Here is a 25,364-nt window from a genome sequence, read left to right as displayed (position 1 = left end):
ACAGACAAAGAGAGTGATGAAAAAATATATTGGTGAAATGTTAGAAAAAGAATGATATTAGTCTATGTATGTTTAAAAAAGTTTATATGTTATTTATATATATATATGTTTGTGTATAAAAGAGAGAAAGAGAATAATTCGACGATCTCATCTCCTTTTCCTTTTCGTTATAATCCTAGCATCTCTACTTTTCTCCCCTCGTTCGTCGACTTTACAAATGCAAGCTGGAATGAAATTTCGTCGATCCAGCAATGGCGACGACATAAGCGACGGCGACGGCGACCGGCGACCCAATTCAGGATCTAACGAAATTACTCGATTATCTTGCCGCTTATTAGTTCGAGAAAGTATCGTTCTTCTTTCTACGCTCCATCTCGCTCTTATCATCAGGCCACAATTTTAATGCAGTGGTTTTCATTGAAGCTCCCCCATTCCCCATTTGCAAGTGCCCGCTAGTTAATTTTCCCTGTGGCATCGAAATGGTCTATCCTTGCGGTTTTACGCTTAAAAAAGTTAATTCATTTTCTAATGAAAAATGTCTTTCATCGAGAATGCTTACTCGTTACTCACGATATTTGATTTCTTTTTTATTATTATTTTTTTTCTTTTTCCTTTGCAATTATTCTCACAATTAAATCCCCGTAGATACGTATTTTGATTTTGAATACTGCCCAAGTACCTGCAAATAGAATACTATTACCTATCAAAAGCTTTATGAAAAATTTATCAAATTAAAAATCACATAATATAGATTATAATATTTATTGTGTTAGGTTTAAAAATAGATTTTGAAAATATCCCAAATATACTTGGATTTTTTACTTTAATCTGTTTTATATCATGAGACATAGAGATATAGTTTTGTCAGTCGACTGTTAGATCTAAAAAGAAGAAATAGGAGGTGGTGGAGATGAAGGAGGAGGGTAGATGAGTGTCGGTAACGGCTGTTAGTATATCCATGAAACATGTCTGGGTCGTGACATATGCGACACGCGAAATTACGGATTCATAATGTCGGCCGTAGCGCGTATGCGTTCGCGCCGCAAAGGATGATCCGTCGTGCTCGGCTGTGCGGCTTATTCATACGTTCGCTTTTGTATTCGTGAAACAATAAAGCCCAGCCCCGACGTGGACCGCTTGAAACGAGAGAAACGCGATATTCGAGAGTGGTGATGATCTTAAACTCGCTTCCATGTTACATTGCTTTCTCTCTTTGTCTCATTTGCCGAACTAGTAAACTTTTCTTTTCATCGAGTTTAACTTTAAATTTGCTTTTTCACTTGGAGGCATTGGATTCGCCCCGTTTTATCAAAACCCTTGAACCTGTTTCGAAGATAAAATTGACAAAAATATACAAGAATTGTTCGTTCGATATATATATATATATATATATATATATATATATATATATATATATTTGCATATGAGATTGACTCGTTGCTTGACCAGAATTGGTAGTAATATTTTATCGAAAATTTCAGACGTTTCTGATTCGTTTTCGTTTAAAATGTCGCCTCGTTTAAAACGATAGGACGGGTCGAAAATAGAGACGAAAATTATTGGAAAAACGTCGGGAGTTTCGATGTTTGACGGATTTGGATCTTTCTTCTTCTGTCACTTTTTCTTTCTCTTTCTCTCGTTTCTCTACCATCTTTTCCAACGAATCGTTCCTCTCTTTCTCTCTCTCTCTCTCTCTCTCTCTCTCTCTTGAAAGGCGTTTTTACCTGTTTGTTCCGCGTCGTTCTTTGACGATGAGTCGTGTGGTTGATGAAAAGAGAAGAAAAAGAAAGGGGAAAAAAGAGAAATGGCGAACATTGAACTTTCCAGGTAACAGAGGAAAATTTGAAGAAAGGGAAGTGGTGAAACGCCTCGTTTATCCCTTTCTCTCTTTCTCTTTCACGAATGTACACCATCGTCCGAGGATAATTGCTTTCCCCTTTTTCTCCTTTTTATTTTCCTTTCCACTCCGTTCTTTACCGTAACGAGCGTATGCACGACGTGATAGCTATGACGTGAACGTGAAAAAATGACTTAAACGCCTCTACTAATTGACAATTACTTCAGGAAAGTTATATTCTTCTCTTTAAAATTTCGTTCATATTTCTTTTGTTCTTTCTTCTTTTTCCCCTTTTTTTCAGGTAGACAATGTGATATTTCTCTAATCAAAAAATACTGGGAGATTAGAAGAATACACGGAAACTAAAAAAAGTTAACAGGAGTTTTCCCATATTTATTGCTCGAAACGATCGACACAAAGGTATTTTTTAAACGTAAAATAAAAAACCAACCAGAGAGAGAGAGAGAGAGAGGGAGAGAGAGAGAGAGAAAAAGAGAGACTAACTAGGATCGCAAAAGTGGAGTTATACGATTTTCAAATCGCCTGGAGCAATCTCGTGCATTTAAACTCTACAACGTTCACTAGGGAATACCATAAACTCGTAGGAGCTGTTGACGAGCATGTTCTATCCTTCGTTACGTATTCGTCTCTCTTTTTTAGTTTTTGCTTTTTACGAGACGATAAAGCAAATCACGAGATAGTCGGTCGACAAAATGCGGATAAGAGGAAAGAACGATTCTCTCTTTCTTTCTTTCCTCTCACCCTCTTCTCTCTCTCTCTCTCTCTCTCTCTCTCTCTCTCTCTCTCACTTGTGTTTCTTCTTTCTCACATACGTACATACATGCATACATATATATATATATATATATACACATAAACAGACACGTGCACCGATTGTCGCCATTACAAGGTGCAAATGGGAGTTGTTCCATGATGCGACGCTTTACGAGCGACAGTTCTGTTTACGAAGGTGGAGACGTCGTATAAGAAATCGTTTGATACACGAGTAGCATTATAACTTATGACAACGTTCGGCAGGATATCTTTTGAGAACGACACAACGATCTTTCATCTAACACACCTTATTTCTCCTATACATATATTTTCACAAAGCTTTTCGATCGTTTTTAGACGAGAAGCAACAACCACATTCTCACCTATCCAACAATCTCCTCCTCTTCCTCCTCCTCAAACCCACTTCACCCCATCTCACCCCCGTCCAATGCTGACACTTTTTACGATACATAACGCGGCGATGCGGCCCTACGTTCTCTCGACGTCCTATCGCACGTATATATATACGTATATACATACATACCATCTCCTTTTCTTTCTTCTTCTTTCTTATTCTCTCGCTTCGCTTTTAGTCGTAAAATATCGCGTGCTAGACGCGGTACCATGTGAAAATATATATATATATATATATATATATATATATATATATATATATATATGTATGTATGTATTATATATGTATGTGTACGTACGTACGAAGCTTGTGTAGGAGAAAAGTATTCTTTAGAATTTTCTTCAGTTTCTTTTCTTATCTTATTCTTTCGATTATCGATGACCTCAAAGAAATACTCGAAATACTGACGTAATTTTTTCTTCTCTTCTCTTTCTTCTTTTTTTTCCTTTTTTTTTTTTCTTTTCTTTTTATACATTTTCACAGACGGTGCAATGAATTACGATGGGAATGTGAACGAGTACGAATGAAACATTGTAAATGTTTTACATTATACATATTTCTCGGGTATTGTTTTATTTTCCATTTCAAGAATATTTTTTTTTCCCCCCTTTATTTACTCGCTCGTTTCATTTCTGTTTCATTCTGTTGTTAAAAATCAATGAATGAAAAAGAGTATCTATGATGAAAACATTGTATTTTGAAGTTTTGGGAATCAACAAACAATGCTGCAGTTTTTTTTATCGAACGTACGTACGTATTTATGTAGATATTTCGCAAACTGAATTACTCGTTTCAGGTAATCTTAGGTAATTTTATATATTAATATGATGTGTATATTGTTAATAATATTAAAAAGGAATTAAGTTTTCTTTTTTTCTTTATATTCGAAAGAATCGTAAGAAATTCTTGAATATCTTTCGCGAGTTTATCAGAAAGATTCTCGAGCCCAACCAATCCATTCTTCTTGCTCACTCACGTTTCGTTCGACGTTTCGTCTTTTTTTTCTTTCTTTCTTTTTCTTCGAGGAAAGGAAACGTCGATTTTTCAACGGTCTTCCATGGAAGAGGATGCAGAATCTCGGAAAATAGAGAGAAAGAGAGGGAGAGAGAAGAAAAGAGAAGCTAAGACAAGAGAAGAAAACTAAGCTACTTCTCTGAGAACGCATGCGTGTGTATATATATATATATGTGTGTGTGTGTGTGTGTATATTTTTGCATGCGTGAGAAAAAGAAAAAGATAGATAGAGAAAACCTTTCGCCAACGATGAACGGTGAGAAACGAATACGACTTACGTTAGCAAAGATACTCGTGCGATCTACTCAGGCAAATTAGAACCTAAGTAATCAGCCAAAGTTGCTCGACTCATTCATGTATACCGAGGCAAACGAACGAGTAATAGCTGTGTATTTCCCACAGTAATAACGTTTCCATGTTATGTATTTTTTATGTAAACAGATACATAGATGAACGAAAAGATGTTAATCCTGGCCGTTCATTATGTGAAATGAAATTGTGTTCATTGTATGAAATGAAATGATTCAATACAAAGAGCCATTAATTGAACCATGTGACTTAGAAATTTTGTCAAAAATATCTCCACGTGTATTATCTCCCTCTTCATTTTTTTTCTTTTTTGATGATGAGATATCAGCTGTTCGTTGATGGATTCTGTTGATGGGTGTTTATCAGGCAACCACAATGTGATGACGTTGCTACTCTTAACAATCTGTAATGTTCTCGTGATTCACTCCATTCTCATCAGTTTTTTGTTCATCCTGAAAATGAATTATACAAAAGCTCGTGTGGCCTAGTTTTTGTATTTTCCCCTTTGTCCGATAAGTTTTCTTCAAAAGAAATATTTTTTATATCGTTTAATATAAATTTAACGATAAAAATTTATATTAAATAATTTGTTAGGAAAAGAAGAACGATGAGTTCGTAGAAAATGGTAAATCATTGCTTGAAGTAATTAGAAAGGTACAGACGGTATTTTTAAAACGAAAAGCTACATCGTTTTTAACAGATCGTCGAAAGGAAGATCTTGAAATTCTTACAAGAATTCTTTTATAATTCCATTAATTCGAATATAATTGTCTTGGCGGGTGATTAAAAAGGAGACTAATATTGAATTAATTAATTATTTACAAATGTCATTTCATTTTGGTAAAGAGGAAAACTAGGAATAGCGAAAGTTAAACAGATAGAACAAACTAAGAAATTATTAATTAGAAACGAAACTAAAATTATTCGAGGTAACAGTAAATATTTGTTGAATTAATTTTACAACTTGAATGATTTGTACATTTCCCATTTGAAAGTTTTGTGTTATTCTTCGTTTAATATTACAACGTTTGTCGCACATAACGTAAAAATAATTTTCAATGAAAGTTAATAAAATTTAATTAAAAATATATTGTTATATTTTCGACAACATCGAGTATATACAATTAAGTCGTGTGAGGATTGGCAAGGGGATTGTTGAAAAAGTATCACATTCTAACAACACTTCTAGACCGTTTGACCAAGCTAAAATATTTGTCGTAATTTTGTAGGAAATTCCTTTGATGTTCATTATACCAGATCGCGTTGGCGTATAATTCATGAACGGAATGCGTGTGAGAGTAATTAGAAATGTTAATAGTTACATACACGAGATCGAACGAACTCGATAATGAGTGAGGTTAATGTTGAAAAGGGTTCAACGATCTTGTTTTAAAAGGGTTGTTCATTATCGTCTATTGCAATAAAGTTTATACTTGACCATTTGTCGCGTTAACATTCGTGATACATTACGAAACTAATTTTGTCGCTATATTTTTTTTTTCTTTTTTGTTTCTTTCTTTTCTTTTCATTTTATTCCTTTCTTATTTTCTTTCCTTTTCTTTAACAGGGATCGTGCGAACATTGTAACGAACATTAAATCGATTAAATGCCAGTCTCGCGTACGAACGAAGACCGATCGAGTCGCGTATCACTCAATTATCGCTGTGTCTTGCACGAGTGAACGATGAAGGAAGGCGAGAATGTTTAAATCTTAAGATTACGTACTACGTAAGTTAGAAAATGCAAGCAAACGATACGTGCTATGTTTCATTTTGATTTATGTCATGTAACTTTAAAGTCATGAACTACGTATACTCGTGTGTATATATATATATATATATATATATATATATATATATATATATATATACATACATTATATATTTCATTTCATTTTATATTGCTACAAGATTAATAGTTAACTTTTGGCAAGTAATATTTATGAATTTCATTATATAATTTTGTTCGTAATTGTGCATATATAATATAGCTTTCAAATAACAGCTACAACTTTTTAGTTTCATTAGAGATCACTTATGATTATCGATCATAGTTGACTTTTGAACAGATAAACCAGAATTATGTATTTAAATTCGAACATTTCTTCGCCATGGGAATACTCTTAGCAGACATAAGCATTGCGGTTAGTAGTAGTGTCTTCTTATCGTTCTTGTAAAACTTTAAAAGGTCTTCTCGCTTTTAATTTGATTGCATGCTTTTATCGTAATTAAGTACAATGTATCTCTACACGTAAGTAACGAAGTAGGTATACTTTATTCTACGCTCGATAAACTTTTTATTCCGCACGATTTACCATAGTTCTTCCTCGTCTCTTTTCTTATAAATTTTTCTTTTTCTTTTTTTTTTTTTCCCCTTGCCTTTCTTCACCGTTATGCTTAACGTTTCGTTTCTTTCATTTCTGTTTACGAAGCTCGCAACGAAACGGTTCACTGATTCTTCGATTTCGCACAAGAAGCTCCGTAATTGTAAATGTTATTGAAATAAAAGGGAAAAGCAACAACGACAACAAAAATGGCTAAAAAGAAAAAAAATAAACATGAATTTTAATATAATATAAAATTCGATAAATATAAAAGAAATAAAAGTAAATCCTTTAAGAATATCACGAAAGTAAACATAACGTTCGTCATCACATTTATCCTTTCCATAGAAGCATATATTCTATTATCTCCAAGTTTGCTAAGCGTAAATTTTAGCAAGACTCCACCTAAGTAAGTTCTTTGTTAATCCTACCAGCGTAATATATCAAAAGTTTTAGATAATATTCACCATGGTAATATTCCGTGTACGACATATTATAGAAATTGTCGTATAAAGCAATTATAATAAACGATTAAAGTTCCCTATAATATATGAAATATAAAATCAATCGCGATATAGAAATATATAAATTAAAATAATAAAAAGTTAAATAATTAAAAATGACGTAATAAAAAATATAAAACAAATCAAATGATTTTATTGAAATATTTAAAAGTTGATTGAATAAGAAAATAAAAAAAATGTGACAAAACGAGGTCCTACCTTTATTCTTGTTTTAGCGATCAGTAAAAAGAAACTAAATAAATAAAGAAAGAAAGAAAAGGAAAAAAGAGTCGACAATTCGGACAGCGTTGATTGAAATCGTTGCGAAACTTCAACCACAGGTCTTGTCCTTTGACAGTACAGGTTTTGGGATCGGTAGGATACGAAACGAACGAAAAGACAAACGTTCTATTCTCGAGAACGTCAAGAGTTAAAGGCTTCGAAAACATTACTCGCTTGGTTGTCCAGTGTTAAAAGGCGAAAACGTTTACGGATCACAGACCATTGCTTGCTTGTTACTCGCTAGCAATGTTAAGGACCAAGAGCAATCGAGAGCAAAGGAGATGGAGAGAAAGAGAGAAAAGGATAGAGAATTCTCGAGAGACAAGAACCCAGAGAAATGGTGTTGCAAATAGTCTCTAAAGGAAAATCAAGTCGAAAAAAATATGTTTCCTCTTTGTGGGAGGTAAAATATTATATTATTTTCCACAATCTTTCTAATATATTCAAATTGATATATTGTTACATAATCCTTATTGTATTTAAAAATAAATGAATAAATAAATGAAAAAATAGATAATAGCCATTATTATCTATAACTTATCTTTGTTAAATTGATAGCTTGCTAATTTCAGATGCAAGAAAATGTTTGTCTTAAATTTTCTGTCTCTCTCTCTCTCTCTCTCTCTCTCTCTCTCTCTCTCTCTCGACACTTTTAAAGAAACGAGCAAATCAGCGTTATTGATGTTTTGTCATATATATCGGTCATTTATCAGAAAGAATCTAGCACGTTTTCATACACTTGACAATTAAAAAAACATTTGGAAATATATTTTACGATCGTAAATATAATAAATCTCGTAGTTGTTTCCAGTGTTATAACTAACGCACGTGACACCCCGTTCTGCTGAATTTTTATGATCATCGTAACAACGAAATGAATCATGCATACGTATATATGTATCTCACGAAGACAAATCATCTGGTATTTCGTTTAGTTTATTTTTATTTTTGATCTAATAGGAAAGATGATGCGAACGTTTTAACATCGATTGCATTTTGTCTTTCTCATTAAATACTTAATTACGTATGTATATACGATTTTCTATATACGTTACACATACGATGTATTACGTGTAATGATTTCCTCGAAATTGCCTGTTGCAAAACGTAGTAATTACAGAGAGTTGAGGGAGTAACAGGTGACGTTTTTCCGATATCGTTGATCTATCGTCGAAGTCGCATCGCTATTTTTACGACCTAACAAAACGATGTCGAATACAGCGGAGCCTCTATTTTACCTCGATCACGTTTATCGACTGACGAGTTGTTACCCAAATATCGTATTGTACGTTATAACAATTCTTTTCTTTTTTTTTCTTTTTTTTTTTCTTCCCCCCCCCCCATTTATTTTTGACTTTATAATATTGAACTATGTCCACTGGTTGTTATGATGTTAGGTCAATAAAATACGTAGGTGATATATTGCGTTTTCTTTTGAAAAAAGAAAAAAAATCAATATTACGAAGTATATAATACGAAGAATTTTTCATTTGGTTTAAATATGTTAATCTTATTTTTAATTTCTTTCATAGCAATTGATTTTCATTTCTTACGATATTTCCATGTCTCGTATTCCATTTGAAAATATTTTGGCACAGTTACAAAGCGACGGGGTTTCGTAGGAACATCGACGCGTACCGTTTCTCCCTACTTGTTACATTATCTATTCGTTTTTCAGGAACAATCAACGAAAGTCCTGCTTTTCGGAGTTTCCGACATTTAATGAATGCAGTCTACAGACAACACTGCTCTTAGTCTGCTTACTTTGTACTAGTGCCAAGAAAAATCACAAGAGCATTGGTCAAATGCAATGCAAGTGGCAAAAGATAAAAGTCAAAGAAAGAAAGAAACAGAGATAAAAAAATAAAAGAAGAAAGAGGAAAAAAAACAAAAAAATAGACAAGCTTTTTTGTGCTCTTTAAAAAAAAAAAGGAAAAAAAGAGAACAATAATTCCTGCAGCATAGTAACATTAATTAAAAATTATCCATTGTTGATGGATCATACAAATTTCGGGCGATTCAAACTTTTTACAATTTTTTTACTATCCTGTTTTTTTTTTTTTTTTTTTTTTTTTAACGCAATTGAAAGAACAATTAAATAAAATATTTTTACAAATGTGCATATATTACTAATGACCATTATAGTTATATATTAGTTGATTCTTATTCGAATACAAATCGTTTCTTAAAAGTTCACAATTCTAGGTGTCCATTAACCAAACTAACGAACATTCCTTCTTCCTTCCTATCTCTGCCTATCTGTCTGTCTGTCTATCTGTCTGTCTGTCTCTCTTTCTCTCTCTCTCTCTCTCTCTCTCTCTCTCTCTCTCTCTCTCTTGGATTTCACGCTCGTGGTTGGTATTTACGTGCTGGTGCGTTCGTGTAAGGCGTTATCGGGTCACCGGCAGCAACGAGCTCGATGTTGTACGCAGAGGGTGTAGCGGAGAGAAGTGTTAAGGGGCTGAGAGCGCGAGTTTGCGATCGGTCAGTGAGATAATCGCATTGTTGCGTCCGCAGAGGGTAGACAAAGAGGGAGGTGGAATCAGGCTCGTAAAGTAACCGCGATGAGATCGTCTGCGTTATCTTAATTCGACGTTACGCGTTGGCTGGCATGGACTCGGAGCTTATTTCTTTGACAAATTAAAGGGATTAACAAGCAACCACCAACAGGGACCCCTGTATCCCTACCTACTTTCGTCCGTCGACGTTGTAATCTACTCTCCTTGGGAAAAGGAACTTTCATTTTCAGCCTTATTAACCTTCTTGGTTTTTAAATAGATCGATTGTTGACTTAATTAAAATATCATTAATTATAATATCGTTGCTATCCTTTTTCTCACTTTTTCTCTTTGTTCCCTTTTCAGTTTTTTTTTCAGTCAAAGAAAAAAGTTCGAAACTCGTTGATAAGGTTTTTTTTTTTATACGTACGACGTGATAAGCCTATTATTTATTAATAATGATACATACGATAAATATAATGGAACGTAAAACTTCACATATTTCATTGAATTTCTTCGAGTTAATCGTATAGTATTTTGATAATGGTTCGTCTCTATTGTACCGGAACGATTAGTCTACTGTAACTCGAAAAGATAATAGAAAGAACAAAAAACCAAAAAAAAAAAAGAACAAAAAATTTTTCCATCGCACGTTGAAAAGTCATAAAAACAACCAAATTCTCTTGGTTTGTTCGTCGTTATGACGACGTTTGCATAAATAAGAGACAAAAAAAATCGGATGCATAAAAAGTTTACAAGCATTTAGTTGAGCGCTTTTTTCAGAACACGTCTACAACTCTCGTTCCACGGATTCAAACGTCGAAAATTTCTGTTGAATTCCTATTTCGTTTGATCGACGATATAGATAAAAATTCGTGATTGCAGAATTAAAAAGAAAAAAAAAAAAAAAAAAAAAAAAAAAGAACAACCCTACGATAGAGTTCGTTTTATTTTTGCCGCGGTGTTTCTTTTTTCCAAGCCATGCAGAAACGGGAGGAAAAAAAATAACATTTTATTCTTTACAAAATATTTTTTATATACATTTTCATCGCAGTATTACGTAATAATAATCGAATAAAATCGTCGAACGAACGTACAGACAGATATATAATATTTATTATTTTATTAGAAAATATTATCTTGTATATCATACTATTATATTTATCTATTGTAATAATTTATAATGATAAATTAACGGGATTATTGAATTTGTTATATCATTATAAAATGACGCAAATGATTTTAATATATAAATCCAATTTCTTATTCGATTCATTCATACGACATAGGTTATCCTTTAGATGACATACTGATATTAACAAGAGTAATATGTTGGAGGTCCCTTGGAGGGTGGATTTGTAATAGGTTTTACGAGGCGAATCCGGCAAATGAACGATACAGTAAGACGTATCGTAGTCAGATAGCGGATAGCAGATATACGTCCGACAGCGTTTGTAATGGATACACGTCCGGTCGCTGCTTATCTCGCAACGTCCAACGGCCGCAGGTGAAGCTCGTAATCGGATTATTCCTCGTATATATTCGTTAGAATGTTATTCTGAATTTTTTACCATTCGACGACGTGTTACAGCGTAGAGAAAAAGTTTAGATTTCGGTTCATTTATGTACCGGCTATTTTATTTTTCAACCTAAAGTAATCTTAATTATTAAGTTACGCCAATTAGAACAATATTCAATAACAGGGTCGCTTGTAAAAGTTTCCTATTAATTAATTATTACTTTTGTACATTACTTAGTAGACTAAAATTATATTTTCAAAATGCTTATTTAGAAAGTATAGTGTTATTTATTTTATGGCAAAAAGAATCTTTGTTCTCTTCATGAAAGGAAAATTGCTTTTCAAAAAAGTACGCAATTTTATGGGATCCTAACGATCGTTCGATTACATAACCGAGCATATAACTTTACCGTCGTTTTAAATTATTGAACTCACTCTACCGATAACTGCTTTTATACGGTAGTATGCACGAGCGCGTTTTATTCGATATATATATATATATATATATATATATATATATATATATATATGCATATATCTTACGGAATCGTATGCACAAAAACGTTCCGCAAATTCCACGAATGAAAATATTAATAAAACTAATCGTGAAAACTCGTTGCGTTAAATGTAACGGACTATACCTACCGTGTTACCGTAATTCGCGCGATAAAACGACGGCAGACCTTTTTAGCAAAACGTCGATTGTGAAGAGATGGTAGGGGTTCAAATATTTTAATCTTTATACGATAAATTCAAAAATGAATCGTAAGAATTATTATGCAATTGGTATCGTTTATATAACGAGTTATTCGCTCGGCCATACGAATAATTTCGATAAGAATTAACGATTACATTTATTAATCCTTTCACATTAAATTAAACAGATAATATAATTAATTTAAAAAAAAATACAAAAGAAATAAGAATTCTCGATCCTTTCGTAATACGTTGTTGGAACAAGAGGAGAACGTAAAAAAAAAAGAAAAGAAAAAAATAGAAAAAAAGAAGGATAGAAAGAAAGAAAGAAAGAAAGAAAGAAAGAAAAAAAGAGAGAAGAAAATATTGTCGAGTCAAAAAGAGAGTGAATTCTCGTGTAACCTCCGTAAGTAACGAGACGTTTGTTAACGTTCTTTTATTTGGTCGTTAATGCGGCGAAAACGCAAGTGTAGGCCAACGTAGAGAAGACAACGTCGTCCGTGTGTCTGCGAGCGGAATATCGGCCATTGTTGGCCGTCGGCGTTTGGACGAGTGAGATGGACAGATGGATTTGGAACAAGAGTAGAAAAGTGAGAAAGGGAGAGAAATAGGAGATGATGCCAGGGGTTGCGGACGATGTCGTAAAGCGGACGACGTTGTGTCATCGCGAATGCCCAGCAGACGCCCTGGTCTGGCTCGAAGCATTGCTAAAAGAAAAAAGAAAAAAGAGAAAATAAAGGGAAAAAAGGAAAAGAAAGAGAGGGAAACATAGAGTCACAGCTCGTATCCCAAAATTCACGACGATGACGACGACGACGACGACGACGATGGCAACGAGAATGTCATTTGATTGACGAATCGTCGAGATATTTTTATTTTTAAATACACTTGACACAAGCATCAAAATTGGGTAGATCACTATTTTTTTCATTTCGTTACGTCCATATTTCTATTCGTTTCAGCAAATATTTTTATCTCCCAAAACGAACTGTATCCATAGATGTCTATGCGCTACTGTGAGTTTCGATTAAATACATAGAAATAAACTGATAACCGAAAATTCAAAAGAGAGATTTCGAAATATATATGTATTTGTGTATATATGTCTCGAAATATATTAATATCGAATAATTATACAATTAATTGTTATTAATTTTATACGATACCTCATTAAATTGCAGACTTTATTAATTACATTTATTCATTTATTAATATACTTCATTTATATATTGACTAATTCAAGTTGAATCGACATATCTAAGTTGATATGTGTACAGTCGATATGTGTGTATATACATATATATATATATATATTTTCTTTTTTATTTTTAGTGATTTTTCTAAACATGTTCAATTGTTTAGAATTTGACAAAGTTTTCCTTATTTAAAGCATACCTTTTCTCATTTAAAGTTAGATGTTGAGACAAGATCGAAAGTAAAGATCGTCGGACTTAAGAATAAATTTCTCGTTTTATTGACGGTCGACGATAGCAATGACGATGGCATCCCCTTTCTTAACTTTCGGTCGTTAAAACCGCAACGACGACGACGTCTTATCGCAGACAAGTTAACGACGGATTGAAATTGTCGTTAGTCGGTGGTCACGATAGAACAACTCTTCGACAACTACTAAAAAGAGAAGAAAAAAAAAAAAGAAAAAAAGAAAAATCGATGAGAAGGGTGCAACGTTCGTGTCTGAGCTTAGGGGAACACGCAAGGGGTGCCTTTCACTGGCAACAACAGCGCTGCGAGTCATAAAATGCCGTGATTCTGCTAGACGACATCCCACTACGCGTTAGAAAAGGACAACAATGGAACGAAACGAATATTCTATCTTTTTCTCTCCCTCTTTCTCTTGTTGCAGTCTGCTTCCATGCCAAAATTGTTGAATACATGTTTTCTCTCTCTCTCTCTTTCTCTTTCTCTTTTTCTCTCTCTTTTTATCTCTCTCTCTTCTTCTCTTATTTAAATTCATTTTTTCTTTTTCATTCATATATATCCCTTGACGAATATATCATAAAATTATACATGCATTTAAATATTTTCGATTGGTGAACATATTTGCCGTATAAAGAATGAAAAATGTTAGAAATTATCATCCGATGGACTTTTTTCTTTCATTAACATTTCATCGATGCAGTTTGCCTTTTATCTCGTCCGTAAATTTTTCTCTCTCTTCTCTCTCTCTCTCTCTCTCTTTCTCTCTTTCTCTCTTTTTCTCTCTATCTCTTTTTCTCTCTTTTTCCATATAGTTATCTTTGTAAGCTTTTTAACGGTATTCCTTATATACTCGAAATAAATGATTACGGTTAACGTCGTGTTTTACAATAAATTACGAGCAGAGCTCGCACGATCTTTGGTGCTTTTAAAAGAGGGTGAATTAACTCCATAACTAAATTTGTTTAAGTGAATTCTTGTTCTCGTTGAAGATATTATTCTTTTCGAAGCATAACAATTTTTTCTTTTCACTATAATTTTTTTCTTCTTTTTTTTTTTTTTTATTGATAAGAAGATTACTTCGTGTGCCTGCTCGACGTTTCTTTCTAATCTTATAAAAAAAAAAAAGAGAAAGAAGTATAAAAAAAAAGAAGAAGAAAGAAGAAAAATAATAAAAAATAAAAAGAAATGAAAAGGGAAAAACAAAAAAGGGAAAAAAAATAGAGAAGTTTTAGAAGGAACCAAGCCCATATATTTACTTCACCATTCAGTAATGTATCTAGTAATGTTCCGTCTCTTAAAATTTTCAGCGGGAGCTTAGGTATATATATATATATATATATATAGATATATAGTTTGCTGTAGCAGGGCTATAAAATTTCCAGCAGAACGAGCATATCGCAATCATCCACAGTAATACAAGATCAGACAGCAAAGAGACGTCCTATATAATATCGCATTTCTAAAGCTTTATGCAAAGATCTAGTGGAAACGACATCGTCGAGAGAAACGAAGTAAACGTAGGAAAGACGACACAAAATAAATCTGCTGTTCGCGAGGAGAGATGGGAAATGGCAAAGAAGAGCGCGTTAAGAAGAAGCGAATTAAATCTTGTCGTTCTTCGTTGGATAGAGAGAGAGAGAGAGAGAGAGAGAGAGAGAGAGAGAGATAGAGAGAGAGAGACATCTCAACGGGTGGTAAATCGTTGAAGAGAGAAATTTCACGCGAAGCTTCGCCGTCGCTTCTCGTAAGCGATAATATACAAGGCTTAACGCCAGGACCATCAAAGAAGGCTCGAACGATGCCTCGAGCCAGACGAAAGTCTTGAACGGCAATGGTGAACCATCCTACTATTACCACTACTACTACTATTACTTGGTGATTCAGCTCACATAAGGGTCCAACAGCTTTCGTAATAGGGCAATGCTTCATCGCACCACTTTCGACCTCTCCAGACCCTTTTCTGGACTTGTGAGAAGGACCAGAACTCGGCACTCGGCTCTCATCTCTATCCCCCCTCTGAACCCTTCTCTGACCTGAATCCATCTTAACATTCGGTAATTTTATGCTTCGACGGAGCGAGTTATGTTAAAATATCACCCTTGTCTGCCACCCTTATGGGTGCTATTCAGTCACTCGATTCGGTTATCTTTCATCGATAATCTCAGATTACATTATGGATTTTTCTCATACTTTTTATCTTTTACCACGTCGATTATCAACGATATCACCATCATTTTCAACGTTCCCTTTCTTATTCCTTTTATTTTTTTACTAGAATATATTTCAAGATTATGATTGAATTTATATAGTTGATTTAATTGACATAGAAGATTATATACGTGAAAAATGATCAGAGATATTTTATTTAATATGTGTTTGATCATATTTCAATGTTATACATTTTTTTTTTCTATTCTCAATTGTCAAATCTTATTCAAGTTTCAACAGATATTTTTATTATTGTTTCATTGTGGATTTACTTGTAGAATATGAACGTTCGTATAGAAATATACAAGATTAAGTGGGAGTTTACTCGTTTCAATTAATTATAGGACGGGAAGAAATATTCACCGATTAAAATTCTGAACGTTAAACAATCCAACGTTTAAATGATGACCCTGTTAAAGTTCTAGCAGTACCGGTTTACAAGTTAATCGAAATTATCAATAACGTAACTTTATAGAAATTATAGAAAACATTTTTGATAAATACAAAATGAGTTGTAATAAATCGATTGTAAAACTTCTTGGAGTAGGATTAATAGAAATATCATGAAAGTTTCGACGTTTTCGATCTTAAAAAAAAAAAAAAAAAAAAAAAGCAGAATGATGGAGAATTAGCAAGTATAATGCCATAAAAATCTTCGTAGGGTATAAGCGTGCAAACAGAAGAGATAAAATACTTTCTGTTATCATCAACGGTTGGAAGAAAGAAAAAGGTATGCAAGTATGGTAAACAAAAGCTTGAAAATAACGAAATGTTGGTATACATTAGTCCGTGGCTTTTTCCAAAGTAAAGATTGCTTGAACAAGGCAACGCGTTAATCCTGTTTACGTATCTTGATACTATAATATCTTCGCTCTACTAGAGATCCTTTATTATACGTCCAATTTAAAGATTTACATATTGTTGGCTTCTGTTCGACTAATTCTTTTATTTTTATTTTTCATCGTATCGTTCCATTAAAAATATGTAAAATGTAGAATTTAACGATATAAGAAAGCGTTCTATTACGTATGATGTAATAGTATAATGAAATTGTATGCGGCTGTCATATGACTTTATCTACAAAATGTTTAACGCAAGAAGAATAAAGAAAAGAGGTGAATGGTTTTCAATGGAAGTAGCTAATTCTAATTAGTGGTAAATGTTAGAGGCGATGCATCTGTGTAGATACTTTACCACTTACTTAGAAGATACCTATTACAAAACAGGAAGGGATAGGTTTTGTAAGTGTAGCTTCCACTTAATGAATGGTGGAGTAGATACTTGAAACATTAGCATACGTTAACTATTGCTCGACGTTCGCACGTATCGTAAATGGATTATCAGGTGTCTCTTTAAAATATATTGGGATAATCTTTAAAATTGAATACTTTTTCCTTTTTTTCTTTTTTTTTTTAATTTTTTTATTTCGAGATATACTTTCGCTAATAAAACCGATTTTTAAAAAAATTTATCGTATAAAAATATCTCATTTAGCTTGTGAATATTTCTAAAGTAGAAAACATTTTTAGAAGAGCTTGAAATACTTTTATGAAGCACTGTATCATGTTCTAACGATAAAAGCATCGATAGTAATTAACGTATTAACAGCCTCTCTCTCTCTCTCTCTCTCCTGTTTTTTTTATCTTCTTTCACTTGACAACGTCGATCGATTATCAACACTAGTTGCAACGTGCGACGTTGTAATTAGCTTCGTTTAATGACCTCAAGGTATAAAGGTCGGAGACACTGGGTTCTTTCATTCGTTCGTTCATAGAAAATCTCAGCAATTATTTTGACTATCAATTGATTCGATTCGATTCATACTTTAAATGGAATAAAGAAGATAATATACAAATTTTGACAGCTGAATGAATTCAGCATGGTCGTAATCGTAGTTCCCCTTTGGCTTATTAGTTTCTGTTTCGAACTTCTGCACGTACGATGAGGGTTTACCGAAAGGGAGAGTGACGTCAACGGACAAATGAACTGGCAAGATTGCAGAAAGTTGTTAGAAAGAAAGAGACAGAAGGATGGTTCAAAGGTTAGGGGGATGAATACTTGGACGAGTTCGATACAGAAAAATTCGGTAATTTTACGCTCCGTTGAAGCGGATTCTATGCTAAGAGAAAACGAGAGAGAAAAAGAAAAATTGGATTTTGAAAACGTTTGATATATATATATATACATATATATATATATATATATATATATATATATATATATATATATATAATATATTGAGAGAAAGAGAGAGAAAGAAAAGAGAGAGAAATGATGTGAGAAGAAAAGAGAGGGGTCTTGGAGCTAAACGATGTCGCTTCCGACTCGTTAAAAAATCGATAACTCGTTTAGGGATATCAGACAACCGAGTCCATTACTAGTTCGTTGCGTTTGTTATATTTTTCATGGAGCCGAGAATTCATTTGAGAGATCTCCCCCTTCCTTACCATTCTCAATTTTTTTCTCTCTCAATTTTTGTTATCTCGCGAGATCTCTCGTTATCGTTTAAGAAGAAACGAGGCGGGGACGTTTCGATCGTCGCAATACTCGAGTTCTACAGACGATTAAAACTAACGAGTAACGACGAGATGAGAATAGCCGGTGAAAGGAGTCGCGTTGTTACGGCGTAAACGACGTTCCATAGTTCGCTAGTAACATTTCTATTCTCTCTCTCTTTCTCTCTCTCTCTCTCTCTCTCTCTCTGTCTCTTTCTCTCTCCCTATATATCTATCTATATATATATATTTACTTTCTTTACAGATTTTTTCATTTTTTCTTCTTCTACTTTGCCAAGCGAATTCCAGTAATGGTTAAATTCCTGTTTGCACTATATAGAGATGCCTTTCTTTGCTTAAATAATAACTTTACTAAGGAACAAGTCACAGGAAACGATCAAGAAACAAGGGTGAGTCGATTGAGATAGATAGATAAATAGAGAAGGAGAGAGAGAGAGAGAGAGAGAAAGAGAAAAGAGAAACAGACAGACGTACAGACGGAACAAAAGAGAACCAACAAGAGCCAAAAGAGAAGTTGAAAATACGAGAATGAGAACCGAGAACATAGTGGAGTTCGATTTTCTTCGATGGCAAGAACAAATCAATAAGAAAGAGAGTTGGGAAGTAAAGCTTGACTTTCCAATTTCTTTTTATCTTTTTTAGTCGATCCGCATAGTCCTTGATCTCGGAGGAAAAACATAGTCCACCAAAAATAATGATACAAAGGTAAATCCTTGATCTTTTGTTTTTTCTTACAAAACAAAAAAGATCGATTAAATAAAGGAAAAAGTATTATATAGTATTATATGTGTAAATATATATAATGAAAGTTTGTCAAACTTCGAATATTTCTTGTATGTCTTCTTTCCATTTATTATTTAATATCAATAAAAATATCACGAATAAAGGTAATAAATAGGAAATTCGTTTTATAGTATTACACGATTTAAAAATGTACTTTTTATTCGGGAATCCAATTAGCTTTAAACAAGGTCGACGTGTATTGGAGAACGTTCGATTCTTTCAATATGAATAATATATAACATTTATATATGGAAATTGCTAACGCGTGTATTTTTGAGATGAAAAAAGGAAATAAGAAGAGAAACAGAGAACAGTTTTATTTTTTTTTTCTTCATCGATTCAACTCATTCACAATGAAATATTTGAACAAAAATCATTCGATGTTTATTCTCGTCGTAGCGATTAATCAATCAATGTCGATGTAAGTTTAAAAATTGCAAGTCGAACATTTTTAAGTATGTCAACGTTTCTCCATCTAACCGTAATTAAAGTATCAATTGAAAATTAACTTCCTCGCTTCAGTATGTTCGACGTTGTATTGCAGTGCATATTCATACAAAAAAAAAAAAAAAAGAAAGAAAGGAAGAAAGAAAGAAAAAAAAGGGAAAAGACAGAAGAACGATAGGCGAGAGCCGATGAAGGGCAATTAATTTAGGTCGACGCATAAAACCCCGACGATGATCGAGCTCTCTAATAAAATGAAAATTACGATGCGATAATGAACGGTTTTCGATATCGCGCAGCGCTTTAATTGACGGTCTATTTAATTTATCGTAGGGGAAATGCGTAACGCGACTATGAAATTATCGTCGCATTACGTTTCGGATTCAACATTAATGACAGGAAAAAAGAGGGTGGGGAAAGGGATGATGATTACGATGGAAAATCTGATTTTCGCTTTACTACGGGAATTTCAATGCGTATACGCCAAGTGAAAAAAAAATCAAATTAACATAACGAAAGTCGTGAAAAGGAAAAAAATGAAGATGAAAGAAAATTTTAAATAGGAAGAAGACAAAGAAGACGTTTGTTGTTCCGGTTTTCGTCGTTTAGGGGAATCTCAAAAACATTCTTTGCCTACTTCTCAGGAGTTTTCCAATTAAAATCGTAGAACGTAGAGAAAAAGTTTCAGGGAAGATAGAAAAAGCCGGTGAGAAGAGAGGGAAAGAGAGAGAGAGAGAGAGAGCGGGAGGAAGGGGAGTATTGGATTTGAAATGTTCGGGTGCTAGCAATATCCTCAAGGCCTCTCTTTGCATTCCGTGAGAGAGAAAAGCTCGTTCGACGGGCGTGCGAATAAAGCCACGAAAAACCGTGGAGTTTGCATGCCGAACCGCATGCGTTCGATATTCCGATATCCTGATATCATGGGGAGGGTCTAGAACGCCTTCAAGAGTGTTTCCCTTCAACTTTGCTTATATACATTGATATCTATACATAGAAGGCACATATACCCGTGTCTCTATGGAATTTATTATCTGCTTTTGGTTCTTCTTTGGGCTCAGTCTTTCACAGCTTTTTTCTTCTTCTCTCAACCTTCTTCTTTCTCTTTCTCATTCTATCTCTCTCTCTCTCTCTCTCCCTCTATATCTACTCATCTATCCCTTTTACCCCTTCAAACCACCTTGTCTGGGGTTTCAGAAGAGTTTCTTTTACCTTATACTACGACCGTAAGACGAAAAGATTTCTTAGTAAGACCCTTGGCTACATAGGAAGTATAACGCAGGTTTGGGTATCCTCCTCGCGAGTCCTAATCGCACTTTCGCGAAAGCGTTTTCTTTCCCTTGCCATCGAAAAAATCCCTTAATCGATCGTCTTTCTCGAAAGGAAAGAAAGAATATGTGTGTGATATATATATATATATATATATATATATATATATATATATATATATATATAAAGTCGGAAAAAATTTATCCTTCGAAGGGAAAAAGAGAATAGGGCTTTTAGGAATGATGTACGAGCATCGTGGTAAACCTGTGTGATTAGCTGAAATGGTCGTTATACGTTTTTACTGCTTTCTCGTAATCTGTTTTGGTTATCTTTCTTTTGATAAACAGTATTAATACCATTGATCGTTTTAATATGAACGTTTGTTCCTTTCTCTGTTGTAGGTAGATAAGAATAAAAAGAGGGAAAGGAAAAACAGTTTGGGCGATATCAGAAAGAGGACATCGAGGATCGGCAGTGAAAGAAAAATAAGGAAGATAAGAGAAAAGGACCTTAGGTGGATTTTATGAAAAGGCGAAAAATGCGATAGAGATTGGTGAATGGTCGATGAAGCATCATCATGTGCTCGAGTGTAAGAGCTTGGTGGTGGAGGGGAGCTCTCTTGGGCACAATGATGCTCGCTTGGACTTGTATCGTCGAGGCTTGCCCGAGTATGTGTGCCTGCAAGTGGAAGGGTGGAAAGGAGTGGGTGGAGTGTGCGAATCGAGATCTGAAGGGACTACCACAGGGTGCCGGAGAGGAGACTCAGGTGTTGGATCTGTCGGACAATCACCTGGTCAGTTTACCACCGGAATGCTTTCACGCTTTGGGACTGATCAATCTTCAGCGACTCTATCTCGGTAGATCGCATATCAGTAGAATAGCCGTGAGAGCGTTCGAAGGGTTGGTCGGGCTGGTTGAGTTGGATCTGACAGAAAATCTGATCGACGAGATACCAACGGAAAGCTTTTCGTCTTGCCCAAATCTCATGAGGCTGACGTTGAACGGTAATCCTATAGTGGAGATCAAAAGGGGCGCCTTTCATCGTCTGGTGCATCTGACGAATCTGGAGTTGAGCCATTGCAGACTTGAGATCATCGAAGAAGGTGCCTTCGATGGTTTGCATTCCCTCGAATGGTTACGTCTGGATGGTAATCGATTGACGTACATGCCAAATCATACCTTACCACTCGGTGGTAGCTTTCGAGGATTGACATTACACAATAATCCTTGGTTGTGCGACTGTGGCTTGAGAATTCTGCAGGCTTGGCTGAAGGAATCAGCACCGGCAGCTCCTCAGGAATCTGAACCTATTTGCGATATGCCAGTTCGTTTACGAGATAGACAGATAAAAACGTTAAAGGACAACGAGCTCGCGTGCCTACCGCGGATTGAGTTGCAGGAACGTGTCGACGTATACGAGGGTAGCAACGTGACATTCCAATGCAACGTCCATGCTATACCGGCAGCTACGATCACATGGTGGTTCAACGGAGATATCTGCGAGCTTCAGAATGAGAATGATTCCTCGACGATGAACTTCGTAACTTTTCAAAGGTAAGATATTTTTTTTCTATTAAAATCATTGCGCTCGTTGATTGCATTTTTCTTACGGTTGTTGGATCACAATGGTTCACAATCGAGTCCGTCCTCTTTCTGATCTGTTACAGATACATCTATAGGCAACGTGGCTCGACCAACATGTCGAGCACTCTGTACGTATACTCGGTGGAGGCTAACAACGATGGCGTCTATAGTTGCGTCGCAGAGAACACTGCTGGTACTACTGGCGCTAACGTCACCCTGAAGGTTCTGTTCCGTGAAAAGGTAACCGCGGAACCTCCATCGGACGATCCAGGTTCCGGTTATGTAGCAGCGATAGCTGCTGGCGCGCTAGTAGGCACTCTCTTCGTTCTTGGCTGCGTGGTCGGTAGTATTGTATTTTGCGTGCGGAAACGTCGACGCGATCGGAAGAGGAATTCCAAGGCATTGGTCTCGCAAAATAAATCGGTGATGCCTATCACGAAGGATACAACGACGAGTCTGCCAAGTTGTAGAAAGGGTAATGGCAGTTTGGTTGGTTTCGAGCATCAACAGATCGTATCTTACACTGAACGCGAAATTGGCAGAGCTGCGACCTTGGAACGAAGAGAACAACGTGGTGGTAATTTGGAAGAGTCCTATGGTAGTCCGGTATCAAAGTATTTAACAGAACCGGACTTGATAAATGAAGTTCCTGAAACCACGGACGTGACCTATGGCCAATTATACCGTCATCAGACAAACGAGAGGCACGTACTCGAATACGACTCTGGTTATCCGATACAACCACCGGACTTACGTCCATCGAATATACCGCAATTGAGTTACTTGGATCAGGATGGATATCCTATAAATTTTGGCCTGCCAAAGATCTCGTTCAATAACGCGAGTACGCTTCCACGTTTAAGGACAAGAATGGCAGAGGGTTCGGCCGTTGCCCCACCGGCTAGATACTCGAGAGAAGCTGAGTTCTTAGCTAGATCGACGGCAGGTTATGATCCAGTTTTACCTAGAACCGATGCTAGATACACTGCCGAAGGTTATCCGTACCCTCCTCATCAACCAGTTGAACAACCAATACAGCAGCAGCTTCAACAACCCGTCGTCTCGCCCGTTGTCTCGCCTGCCTCAGTTTTTCCAGAGGTTCCTTTCATACCGTCACCACCTGCTGCTTACAGAGGCGAAACCACACCACTATCACCGAGATCTTTACTCGGCAAGACTGCACGTGAAGCAGCCGCTGCTGCTGCTGCCAGGGCGGACGAACTTCAGCCACCTCATCATCCAGAAAGTCCGGACGAAGGTTACGTTGGCGATGCCATGGACGTTTGAAAATTATCACGAATTTCATCGTGCTCAATTGATCGATACAAAAAACGGTAAAGACGGTGGGATCGATTTCTATTTCATTCGGATGACCAAATCTCTCGTTCCAAATGTTCCGCTACTCTGTGCTTCCATCATCGATTTTTGTTAGTTGTTTTCTTTCAATTCCAAATGACGAGTAAAACAGTCGAAAAGGAAAATGGAAAAAGAAAAAGAAGGGAACTATGATCGATTGATCCGAAAGAATAGCCATACGAAGTATTAATAATCGTTTCTATCGTTGGACCATTTAAACTCATTTTGATCGACATCGAAATAAACGAAGATCGAGCTGTGGATTTATGTGTTCGATTTAAAGACATTTCATCCACATATCGTGTAGTAAATTTTGTGGGGGCAACATCGTGCTATTACTTCGTACACTCACAGCTCTCTATCATCCATCGTCTTTCTATATCCTTCGAAATGGGTCGACGTCGTCGTTGACATAGTCGTTCTCGGCCATCGAAATGGGCGTTAAGACGACATCGAATCGGAGGAAGCATAGAGGAAGCTCGAACAAAGGAGGAATCCCACTGTCGGTACCGGTCCTACGAAATTAATCAGCTAGGAGAGAGAATATCTGGAATTCTCGGACTACGACGACGACGACGACGACATGTCTCTCTCTCTCTCTCTCTCTCTCTCTCTCTCTCTCTCTTTCTCTCTCTCTTTCTCTTTCTCTTTCTCTTTCTCTCTCTCTTGTGAGATCATAATTTCTTGTCATAGACACGTCTCTTGACGTTCGTTGCAGAATGCTTCGAATCGAATAATAATAATCGGTCGACGTAGATCTCTACGTAGATCCTCATATGGCCCCATAGATCCTCTTCGGCCCCTTTAAGGAACGGGAATCTATTCGTAAATCATTCAACGAATATAATTATCGTTCGACGATCAAAAAGTCAACTGTGAAACAGATTATAATAATTTCTCTGACAAATGACAGTGAAATATGTGCGACGTATATAGATATATATATACATACTTTCGACGAGATGATTTGAAAAACAAAGAGATAGATAGAGAGGTGATTAACGATAAGAGAAAGATCAACGACCTAACAAGTAATTATCTACACGACACTGTACGTACATACGTATATACGTGAAATTCGTTCGATCGCAAAACTTTTCACCATCCTCTTCACCCTCGTCTCATCCCATCGATAACTTCACCTTTTTTAGACGTACTAAGTAAACCAATACGATTAATGGAACTTCGAGACATTTTCTGGGACGAAAAAAGAAAAAGAAAATAAAAAAAAAAAAAAGGAAGAAGAAGAAGAAGCAGGGATTTTGCGGATGTAGTCATTCTGCTGTAGTGATAATAATGTTAACTCGGTGTTTAAGACTGCCGGATTGGAGGTAACGTCGAATTAACAGGACGATAGATATTACTGGTGGTTACTTTAAATATCTAATGTACAGAGACTGTCGGGTATACATATAATATGTACGTGTATTATACACACATACGTATATATATATATATATATATATATATATATATATATATATATATGTATATATATATATAATATGCGATGAAACTTTTGAACGGTGAAAGTAGTTATTTTTTAAAAAGGAAAGAATCATCGAGCCAATTCTACGATTTTTTCTTTAATGGACGT

The 25,364-nt window shown here is 35.3% G+C and overlaps 1 protein-coding gene across 3 annotated transcripts in view; it reads left to right on the top strand.

Annotated features, from left to right (window-relative positions):
- The window catches only part of LOC118440145 (uncharacterized), a 129,856-nt gene extending 105,435 nt beyond the window's left edge, over positions 1 to 24,421 (top strand). For all 3 annotated transcript variants that reach the window (XM_085661361.1, XM_035862758.2, XM_085661362.1), the window contains 2 exons: positions 21,229 to 22,381; positions 22,495 to 24,421. In XM_085661361.1, the coding sequence (XP_085517487.1) occupies positions 21,405 to 22,381; positions 22,495 to 23,698 (2,181 nt within the window). In that variant the 5' untranslated portion in view covers positions 21,229 to 21,404 and the 3' untranslated portion in view covers positions 23,699 to 24,421. The remainder of the gene's footprint in view (positions 1 to 21,228; positions 22,382 to 22,494) is intronic.
- The last annotated feature ends 943 nt before the right edge of the window (positions 24,422 to 25,364 follow it).

This window comes from Vespa mandarinia, chromosome 14 (assembly GCF_050613455.1).
Source record: "Vespa mandarinia isolate Hongniang chromosome 14, ASM5061345v1, whole genome shotgun sequence".
NCBI lineage: Eukaryota > Metazoa > Arthropoda > Insecta > Hymenoptera > Vespidae > Vespa > Vespa mandarinia.
Note: the sequence above shows the minus strand (reverse complement) of the source record. Positions and strands in the feature narration are given on the sequence as shown.